Raw genomic sequence first — 11130 nt, 5'->3', positions numbered from 1 at the left:
TGACGCCTGGTAAGTCCACTTTCTTTCCAATTTCGTACAACTCGAACAACCTAAATCCTCTTTGGACTTTCACTTCTCTTACTTGTCATTCTCTGTTTACTATAAAACACGATATTCGTCCAAAAAGCCTTTTATTTAACCTATTTGGGCCAAATGGAATGGTAAATAAATATCTGGAGTTTTGACCTAGCTTGACTCCAACACGGAACACGGAAGAACACCGGAAGCCGGAAGCTGTCTAAAACTATAGCAAGTTGTGGGCCCATGTGGAGATGTAAAGAGGTTCCGACGGGAGATTTAGATATAAGTGGCGACCAGAGTAGCGTCGGCAATAACGGACTCAAAATGTTAATTTTATTTTTGCAAAAATACTTTTATATATTTTAATAAATAGAGCTCTACGACAGCGTTGGCCTCAGTTGTTTTTATCGGGGTTAAATAATGGCACAATAGCGCCTACATGTGGCCATAAGTTGCATTGCGGTTTAAATCGTTTCTTGTAAAAAAAAACTTTTTTCTATTAATATTACGACTCATCAAAATATATCAAGATAACAAGTGTGATTTATCATAGTAAAATATTCAATATAGTATTGTGAGCTACTTTTTTCAAGTACAAAACGAGCAAGTCAGTAGTTTACTTCCTTGTTTATATTCATTGTTTTCCAGACGCAATAGCTATATAGGATTCAGTGTTAATAAATGGAATATTTTCATAACTACAGCATAAAATATCATGTTCATAACTTCCTGAATATTGTTTCAACAGTATTACAGCCTTGTAGGCGGGACTCCAAACGGCTGTTAGCTAGCAGGCTCAGTAGGGTAGCGGATTAATTTGCATTAATTTGGACCTAAACACCAAAAATATTTTCTTTCAAAATTACTATTCATTCATTTTCTACCGCTTATCCTCACGAGGGTGCTGGAGCCTATCACAGCAGAGGAAACCGGAGGTCTGTGCGCTAACCACTTGCCCACCGTGCAGCATTCAAAATTACCATTCCTATAAAAACACATGATAAAGGAAAAACTGCTGTGGTATTTGAATGATATTGCATTCACCTCAGTTATGGTTACAGTCGTTCTGCAGCGCCCTCGTGTGGCCATTAGTGGCACTGCGGTTTAATTTGTTGACCTATAAACATCATTTTTTAAATATGAAAATGATTACTCACAGTAAAATATGTATTTTTGTAAAATATATGACTATATTTTACTAAGCCCCCCCCTTTTCATAGCTGTCTCAGGCAATACCTGTAACAAAGTTACAAGCTAGTGTTTTTTCTAGTAACTTTATTCTCGTTAATGTACGATTTTGTGGTTGTAAATCGACTTTATTTTAACTTCAGTTCCGAGAATTGCCTGAGACGGCTATTTAAAAAAAAAAAAAAAGGGGGGGGGGCAAAGGTAATATTACGTCTTTGTCCTCCATAAATTTTCCCACTTTTTACTTGTAAATTTGCAACATTTATGACATTATTCTCGTAAATATGCCTTTTTTCGTAAAAATCTCAAGATTATTTTCTTTCAATGTGATCCTAATAGTCCGTCTTTATAAAATGCATATTTCACACATAGTGGCAAATGGTGATTAATCATGATTAATTTCAAATCGGTGATTGTTATATTTTGGTATACTGTTAAATGATGCTGCTGCTGTCAGTTTGAATTGAGCACCCTCTGGTGGTAATTCCAGGGAACTACACTATAGAAAATAAGCACACTTGACTGAGTTAAAAGGTTATTTTTTTATGTGTATATATATATATAAAAAAAACAACAAAATATGCATGATAAGTTCAGTTACTTTACAGTATCAGTTAGACTACACATTGAGGTATCCATTTCCTGTTATAAAAAAAAAGCTACATTTGTCAATGTTTGCATTTGAGACACTTAGAAAAACATTGCTTTTTGACATTAAAAAAAAAAAGGTATTACGTTGTTCATTATAAAAAATAATAATAATAATAACGCGGTACTGTAACGATAAACGACTTGAAGGCAATGCTCACAATTGAAAGGCAAAAAAGTCAAGATGATTCAAAAGAATCTTTGATTTCTGCCTGAGTCGCTTATGATCAATATATGTTCAGCTTAATCGTGAAATAATCATCCCCGAAATGATTTTACATGAATCAGTCATTTGCATAATGTGGTTCTAGGACACAAAATGTATAAATTAATACAAAAAGAAACATCACAGTATAATAAAATCACAGTAGGATTAATTAGTTATAATATAACGTGTTTGTTTTGAAATGATTATTGACAATGTACAATTATAAATAACAGAAATATTCTGTAAATGTTACCTTTTGCAGCCGTTTTATGTATTTTTTTTTTTTTATGTCAAGGTGCTGCTCCATAATAACTAAAAGTAAGGCCTCTTTTTTTTTTTTTTTTTTTTTTTTTTTTTTTTAAGAACCTCCATTATTTAAAAAGAGTCATTTCATTTCCACTGCTCCACGTTGTCCACGTAGTCCTCCACGGTGCCGTTCTCATCCAGCTCCCACCACACCGGCATCAAACCCTCGGACTCCACTGCGTCTTCCTCAGACCGTGGTACCGACTCGGTTACGACAAGATGTCGGTCAAGCGTAGGGGGCGTCGCTGTGGGCTTCTTGATTCCGAGTCTCCCGCGCAGCCGCCGCCTCCTCTCCTGCTGCCGCCTCTCCCTGGCCTCCCGGCGCTCCTGCTGCCGGGCGAACTGGAAGCGTTGCAGGAAAAGATCGCGGGCGTATTCGTAGAGCTCCACGTCCCATCGGTTGAGCTGGCGGATTCGACGCTGCGTCTCAACCGGGACGTCGACGCTGGAGGCCCGCGTGCCGTTGAGCTGTGTGAAAGGTTCGATGAACTCCAAGTTGAAGGTGCGCTCAAACAGGTACTGCGTCTTGCGTTGGTATTCGGTTAACCCGTAGAAGGCCATGCCGCGGAGATTACGCTTGGCGCTCTCCAGCAGCACCGCCCAACGCTCGTCCTCGCTCATGGCCGAGACGTTGTAGCATCCCACCAGGCTCAGGTCAGCTAGCATGCGCGTCTGCCGGTTGTTAGCCAGGTTATAAGGGCAGTCCATGAACTCCTGCAGGGTGCAGCCCGACCAGTCGTCTCCCGGGTAGCAGCTGGGAAGCTCGGACAGCGTCGGGGAACGTCCGTCGCACACGTGCAAGGACGCCTTCCAGGTGGCGCCGCGTTGGACGTGACGCCACTCGCTCAGGTAGCGTGACACCGGGTCTCTCAGGATGGTGATGTAGTAGTAGTTCCTGCTGGAGAGGGACAATACAACGTCACGGCCGTGTTAAATAAATATCTTATCTATATGTAAATAAATAAATATTTTATATATATATGTAAATAAATAGTTTATATATGTAATTATAAATATTGTATATATGTAATTATAAATAAATATTATATATGTGTAAATAAGTAAATATTATATATGTAAATACATAAATATTATATATGTAAATAAATATAATATAAATAAATATTTTATATATGTAAATAAATAATTTCTATGTAAATATAAATATTTTATGTAAATATATATGTAAATAAAATAAATATATATAAATATAAACAAATATAATATATGTAAATATATTAAATATTATATATGTGTAAATAACAAAATATTATATATGTAAATAAATAATATATGTAAATAAATATTATATGTAAATAAATATAATATAAATAAATATTTTATATATGTAAATAAATAATTGCTATGTAAATATAAATATTATATATATATATAAATAAATGATTATATATGTAAATAAAATAAATATATATAAATATAAACAAATATAATATATATGTAAATATATTAATATTATATATATATATGTAAATAAATATAATATAAATAAATATTATATATATATGTAAATAAGTAATTTATATATGTAAATACAAATAAATATTTTATATATGTGTACATAAATATTGTGTATATATATGTAAATAAAATAAATATATGTAAATATAAACAAATATAATATATATGTAAATATATTAATATTTTATATATGTAAATATAAATAAATATAATATATATAATATGTAAATATATATAATATATGTAAATATATATATATAATATAATATATATAATATATGTAAATATATATAATATATGTAAATATATAATATATGTAAATATATATAATATATGTAAATATATATATAATATACTATATACAATATAATATAAACAAATAACACAACTGCTGAGGTCACCAATTAGCACCTGGTCAAAAAACATTGGCAGCTTTGGCTGTGGGCGACCTCCTGAATCAGGCCGCAAGATAGTAGCATGGGAGTGAGCCTCCTATATACTTCCTATATACTTCCTATATACTTCTACTACAACTACAATCTTTCCAGAATTTCCAAAATTTTGGATCAGGGTTGCATTTCGTTAGACAACACATGAATTTGCTTTGTTGCCCTATAAGACAAAGATCAGGGAAATTTGGGTTTTGGTGTTTGATTATGGACCACCAGATGGTTCCCCCTGCGGTTGGCCTACCTCAGCATGGCCTTGGGGGCTTCCCTGGAGTCCATCCGTGACGGGACGCAGCTGGTCAACTCGGTCCAGTCCGCATGAAGGCCGCAGCTCCAGCCTGTGGAGAACCGTGAAAAGAGCCACGTCTCCTTCTTTCCAGGCCGGTAACAGGTGCACTTCTTCTGGCCGGCATGGCACTCGCACGGCCTCTCCAGCTGGATGTTCCTCACCAGGTGGCGACCGAACGTGGTGCCCCCCGTCTTTTGGATGTGCAGGAACACAATCACGTCGTCTCCTTTTATGTTAAAATCCACCGCGCGATTCAAGTCATTTTGGGTGAAATTGAAGCGTGGGATAAAACGCACCAGGGCGCCGTCTTCTGCAATGTAAGGATCCCGTTGCTCTTGGAGATCACCGGGAGTCCCAGCGGCACCGGCCACGCTGAGCCAGGAGCCCAGCCGGTGGAGCATCCGGCACTCGGACCTGCTCGGGCACACGTACTGGATCATGATGACGCCGAAGATCAGCGCCATGAGCAGGACCACCAGGAGCCTGTGGTGGCTGCTGGACTTCTCATCCATTTTCCCGACAGGAACAAGATAACATCACTCGAGCGGTTTGCGTGGAAATGGGAATCCACTTGGAGGAACGTACTACTACGACAAAACAAAAACAAGCATGCTAGCGCTGCTAGCTAGCTTGCTAACACTAGCTAGCTTTCTTTGATAACATACGAAAACACCCATGCTAGTGTAAACTCCCGCTGTGTTAAACTGAAAGTAAAGGTAAACAAATCGTACAAGATGGTCGCTATTCACACCGTATTGTTTGTGTGTTTCGTGGTGGGTCGGAGCTTTTTTCCCCACCGACCAATTCTTGACCTTTCTTCCCGATAGCCTCTGCGTGATTTCGGTGTGAAAATGACGTCATCGTAGTGCCTGCCACGGAACGCCCCCAAATCAAGTCAAGTCACTAAGGTACATACTATATATATTTACAATACATTAACACAATTATGACACGTTTCAAAATATATATAAATATATATAAAATATAAATATAATATATATATATGTCGAAACTAAAAAAAGGCGAAAAATAGGCAAAATACACGAGATATATAGATTTTATGGCAAACTGTAATACGCCGAAATAGCTCAGTTGGGAGAGCGTTAGACTGAAGATCTAAAGGTCCCTGGTTCGATCCCGGGTTTCGGCATTTTGGTACTGGTTAGCTCAATGGCTACCCGTAATATACCTTATAATATGTTTCATCTTATTAAAATATTACGTGAATCAAAATTAATAAATGCATCAATTTAAAGGAGGGAATAGTAGGATTTAAAAAGAAAACGCAGGTTCTGTTTTTTTTTGGTGACCTAGTAAAGGGATAGAAGTGACGTCAACGCTACGTCAGTGACAGAGGCACAAATCGTATGTGTAAAGAAGACGTCCCACTCTCAACTCAAAGAACCAATACAGTCACGGCTTTCCACGACTCCGTGATGAATTAATATAAATATATATATTAATAAATTAATATGTGCCTGTTTAAATTAAATTCTAAGGTCAAACGAGTGACGCTAATTAAATAGTTTTTAATTAAATATGAGTATGGAATTGTGTGGTACAGAGTAAGCTGTCTTACATCCGTCCTATCTTTGACTGAACAAGTTGTGTAACTGTTCGGCCATAGTTGGTCCCCGCCCTTGTTTCAGTGTGTCAGTCTTCGTTTAAAAAGCTAGTTTGCAAACTCTCCGTGTTTGCACTCCAGAAAGATGCCCTAACTTTTAATGCATTTTCACTTTACAACCAACCCACTCTTGTGACCCCCCCCCCCCGCCGGACATGGAGCTGGACCGGCGGCTGTTGCTGGCTCACTGCGCCGCTCACGCCCTCTCCATGGCGGCAGGCTTGCTGGTGGTGGTCCCCATGGCGCTCAATGGCTCCGCGTTTAAAGGCCGTTGTGCGCTTTTCTCCACCGGCCACTGGAGAACAGAACCCGGCTACGGTGGAGCAGACACGGGGGTCTTTACCCACCACCGCTTGGTAGTGCAGCAGTGGGGCCCGCCGGCGGCCTGCCAGTTTGCCACTTTCGTGGGTATTTTCACGGTGCTTTACGGGGCGGCGCAGGGCTGGAGGAGCCTCTTCTACCTCCACGGACGACACGACGAGTAAGCCCGCATGAACAAATATATTAGTTATTAGTTATATAACTATATAATATATTATATTAGTTACTATTAGCTAGTTGACGGCACTCTTAACCTCATTATGGCGCCATTAGCAACTATGCTAACATGTTTAAATGGCAGCACCGGAACTAGCATAATAGCATAATAGCACTTTAGCCCTGTAATGTATATATTGTTATTTACTCTACATTCTTAACGTCTTGGGGCAACCAAGACTAATAACACTTATAAATAAATAATATATTCATGTTTATGAGCGTAGTTTTCAGCTAATGTTTATTTACGCCATGTTTATGATTGCATATGTTTCCACACAGCACCTTGTTTTCATCCTTCCTGACGGTGCTGTTGAGTGTGTGTATGTTCTTCCTGTCCGGGGGCGCCAGTGTCATCTTGTCTCTGGGTCTGGCATCCTGGTGTGCCACGGTGACCGACAACAACACACAACCATTCAGGTCGGCCATTATGTTTGTGTGTATGTTTTGATACTGCTTGGTTCTTGTACCCAAACTGAACGAGTCGTCCTTTTTTTTTTTTGCGGATATTTAGCTGTGCGGCGTCCCAGTCTGTGCCGCTTTACCTCGACGTGGACACCTCGTCCTTCTACGTGGAACTCAGCCTGGCACAGGTACACGCTAACAAGTAGACACACAATAATAATGTTTTAGTGGTCATGGATCTTGCCCTGAGGAACGTGCCGAGGTCAAAGTTCACTACAAAAGTGAATTGCAACATGAAATAATACATGAAATGAAAAAGGCCAGGTAAGGGTTGTCTACAGCCGTATGCTCTAATACGGGAGCGGCCAAGCGTTTTTCACCAAAAAATGAAAGGATGCAATTTTGACACTTTGTAAATATATACTAAAAAGTTCTATATATATATATATATACAGTAAAACTCAGATATATCGGATAAAAAAAAAATCTTACATTTGTTCACTTCCTGCTTTCCATAATACAGTTTAAGGTTTTCTTTTTTTTTTTTTTAATAATGTATATAAATGTGATATGACCATATATCTCAATGCTAGTATGTCGTTACTGCCACCTAGTGACCACAATACTGTATATCACTTGTAATTACATTACAGTAAACCTCGGATATATCGGAAATTCGCTCACAACGGACAGATAAAAAAAAGAACCGATTTTTCTGTAATGCATTTCCAATAAAAATTCATTGCATATATCGGATTTTTTATAACGGATTTCGCCTATTTCGGACAAAATCTCCAGTCCCGTTCCAATGCATTTCCATGAAATTTCCCTCGCATATATCGGATGGCCGCATCGTGGCGCTCCCGATTCGCCCGAATCGTGACAGGCCGCTATACGACGTCATTTGCAGCGTTTGCAGCGTTCAGGTACATTGGAAACATAGTCAAGGAAGTGCCTTTTTATCACGGATAAACTCCGATTTACGCATATACCGGATATAAATCCGATATATGCGTAAAACGGACATTTTCCGGTATACGCATATAACGGATTTCGCTTATATCGGACAAAACCAGTGGGAACAATTGAATCCGATATATCCGAGGTTTACTGTATTTTAGTATTATTCTCATTTCATTCTTATAATATTTTGACTTTATTGACAGAATATTATAACTTTTTCCCTTTTAAATGTTTTTCAGAAATTCTCATAATATTCCGACTTAAAAAAAACATATTTTTCTTTAATATTTCAACTTCATGCTACTAAAATGACATTATTTTTTCCTCCAAATGTAACTATTTTAGTTAAATTATGACTTTTCTGGTTTATTCTTGTCAAATTACTGCAATTTCTTGCCATTTTTGCCGTAATTGTTTTTTTTTAGCTTGCTTGTTAAATTATATTTTTAGAATATGCCATGGGATAATTAAAAAAAAAAACTCCATAAGTCGCAAATGGCCCCAGAGCCACACTTTGGACACCCTCACTGTAATAACCACACATGAAGAAGTGATTTTCAGTATTTCCTTCAGATGAAATGACATGAAAAAGAATGATGTCATGTGCAGTTAGTGTTTCGGAACTCCGTGCCAGGTTCTCCCACTTTTCCAAAGTGCATCCATAAGCGAATCCGACTGGGATTAAAGATCCTTGCAGTGAGACTGATTCCTTGTTTGTGTGTGTGTGCACGTTCAGGCATCTCTGTGGTGTGTCACGCTGCTGTGGTTGGTTGAGTCCGCCGTGGCCTTCATGCGTCTCTACCACTCGCACAGCGGTCCGTGTCTCCTGCGGGAGAAGGAGCTGCTGCTGAGGGAGGCCGCCGCGTCCGAGGGCTCCGCCGCTACGCCGTTTGCTCCGGACACGCCCACCGTCTTGGTCTGATGCCTAACTGTCGCCGAGAGGTTCTTTTTTTGTTTTCTTTTTCCCCACTTTATATCCTCTTTAGCTCACGTCGAGTCACTCCACACACTGACGTTGCACTGCTAGCATGATTAACTTCCGTGTTGTCACATGAATCCAAACACATGTGTAGCACTGTCGTCTATATGTGAAATATCTGCGTGTATTTGAAGAATATTTCGTAGTGCAGAACAATTTCACTGCCACTAAAAAAAACACAGTACTGGGAATTTGGTTGGAGAAAATGTTACAGTACTTTAGGAATAAAGTATTAATACTGTGAAAGTTGAAATAGTTCAAGAAATTAAAAAAAAACAATTTGTAATGTTACAAGAAAATTTAATTATGAAGAGAAAAATGTTATTTTACGAGTGTGAATGTATAATATTATAGGGAAAAAAAGCAGCTAAAATATTACAAATTTTCTTTAAAAAAATGCACGTAAAAAAACAAACAAAGTACATTTTTTTGCAAACATGGTTGGGTAAGAAGTTGTACCATTATGGATACAAAGTTTAGACATTATAGGAATAAAGTTATGAAACAAGAAGAAGAAAGAAAAAAGAAAAGCAAAAATGTGATTTCATAGTACTAATACTCCATTTTTCTACTCATACCACAAAGCTGATTTTTCCTTGAAATAATTATATGTAATATTTTTTTAGCATTAAACTTAAATTTTACAGTATGTGCCCCCCCCCCCACCCTCACCCCCACCCCATGGGCGGCACTATAAGACACTATATAGTGGAAATGTCAATAAGGTGTATGTCGGAAAACATGGAAAAACAGCACCATCTGGTGGACACCGAAAGAGTGACGTTCATGTCCGCTGCGTTTCCTGCCTGAATACGTCATCAGTATTAACCCGTAGCATTTTAGCAAATGTGCTGCTTTTCCTTGTCCTTTTTGTAAACAAACGCATGGCTGCATTTACGGATATAATTCCTACCATATCTCTGCCACGTTTTCGCTCACCGTTTTGTGAGATTTACACATGAATGTGAAATATTCAAACTTAGCGTCGAGATGCTTTTATTGTGAAGCATCCGGCGAAGGGCGGCTCACCGTGTGAGCTTGACGTGCCCTGAACGCCTCGTCACGTGTCTCCCGATGAAGATTTGTTGCAATGACGCTGTCTGTGTGGATGCGACCCGAGATGTCATGAACCCGGAAGTTGATCAGAGACCGGAAGAACGAGTCTGTAGCGGCAAGGCAACTTTGCGGAGTTTTGAATAAAGAAATGATGCGAAGTTGTTGCCCATGCAGTCGTGATGATGCGCCCACAGCGGAGGGACAAATCTGAAGAAAAGAGATTTGACTTTTTGTCAATTGTAACTGAAGTGTGGATGTTTTTGGATCGTTTTGTTGCCGAGCAGGTGTTTATTTTCTACCTCTTGTCGAACCGAGTCCTGTTCATGCACTTGTCTAATAAAATGCTTGTCATTTTGGAGAGAAATGTGTCCAAAGTCGTGATTATACAATTTTTATTTCCACCAAGACTGTCAAAAATAGCGCATTAACAGCGTGAACGTTCTTAGACTCATTAACGCATGCGCATCAGGTCGTATCTTAGCCTCATTAACGCATGCGCAGCAGGTCGTATATTCTTTTTTTTTTATTATTTAAGTCGTAATATTAGAAGAAAACAAAACAAAATAGTATGGTAATTTTTGTAAAATTACTTGGGAAAGACGTTACATGTCTAAAATAAAGACAATAAAAAAAGACAAACAATAAAGTCCAAATATGAGAAGAAAATTTACAAGAATAAAGTAGACAAAAATCAAGACGAGTAATAAGAGAATACATTCAAAATATGAGGAAAAATACTTTTATTTTTTATACTTTTTATTCATTTTAGCAGTATACAAATACTAAATAAATATATATAATATAATAATAATTATAACGATAATTATAATGATAATTATAATGATAATTATAATAATACCATTATGATAATTATAATGATAATTATAATATAATTATGATAATTATAATATCATTATCATAATTATACTAATTATATTTTTATTATATAATAAATATAAATATTAAATTAATAGATAT

General features: G+C 37.6%; 2 protein-coding genes and 1 non-coding gene across 4 annotated transcripts; 2 read left to right on the top strand and 1 right to left on the bottom strand.

Moving 5' to 3' along the window:
* Window positions 1–1522: 1522 nt before the first annotated feature.
* hs6st2 (heparan sulfate 6-O-sulfotransferase 2) lies at window positions 1523–5465 on the bottom strand. 2 transcript variants are annotated; one of them, XM_058064605.1, is made up of 2 exons: window positions 4544–5465; window positions 1523–3266 (listed from the first exon to the last, which is right to left on the bottom strand). In XM_058064605.1, the coding sequence occupies exons 1-2, from the start codon at window positions 5098–5100 to the stop codon at window positions 2456–2458; spliced, it is 1368 nt and encodes a 455-aa protein (XP_057920588.1). In that variant the 5' UTR covers window positions 5101–5465; the 3' UTR covers window positions 1523–2455. The 2 variants fall into 2 exon arrangements, with proteins under 2 accessions (XP_057920588.1, XP_057920587.1); XM_058064604.1 differs by having other exon boundaries at window positions 1530–3269.
* Window positions 5466–5665: 200 nt separating this feature from the next.
* Window positions 5666–5738, top strand: trnaf-gaa (transfer RNA phenylalanine (anticodon GAA)). Its single transcript has one exon. It is a non-coding gene; the product is annotated as a tRNA-Phe (tRNA).
* A 425-nt stretch (window positions 5739–6163) lies between these two features.
* zgc:153018 (Transmembrane protein 179-like) lies at window positions 6164–10507 on the top strand. The gene is made up of 4 exons (XM_058064607.1): window positions 6164–6693; window positions 7032–7169; window positions 7264–7342; window positions 8854–10507. The coding sequence occupies exons 1-4, from the start codon at window positions 6368–6370 to the stop codon at window positions 9037–9039; spliced, it is 729 nt and encodes a 242-aa protein (XP_057920590.1). The 5' UTR covers window positions 6164–6367; the 3' UTR covers window positions 9040–10507.
* Window positions 10508–11130: the final 623 nt, after the last annotated feature.

The sequence above is a fragment of the Doryrhamphus excisus genome, chromosome 2 (genome assembly GCF_030265055.1).
Source record: "Doryrhamphus excisus isolate RoL2022-K1 chromosome 2, RoL_Dexc_1.0, whole genome shotgun sequence".
NCBI classification, from domain to species: domain Eukaryota; kingdom Metazoa; phylum Chordata; class Actinopteri; order Syngnathiformes; family Syngnathidae; genus Doryrhamphus; species Doryrhamphus excisus.
This window is presented reverse-complemented; position numbering and strand designations above follow the sequence as displayed.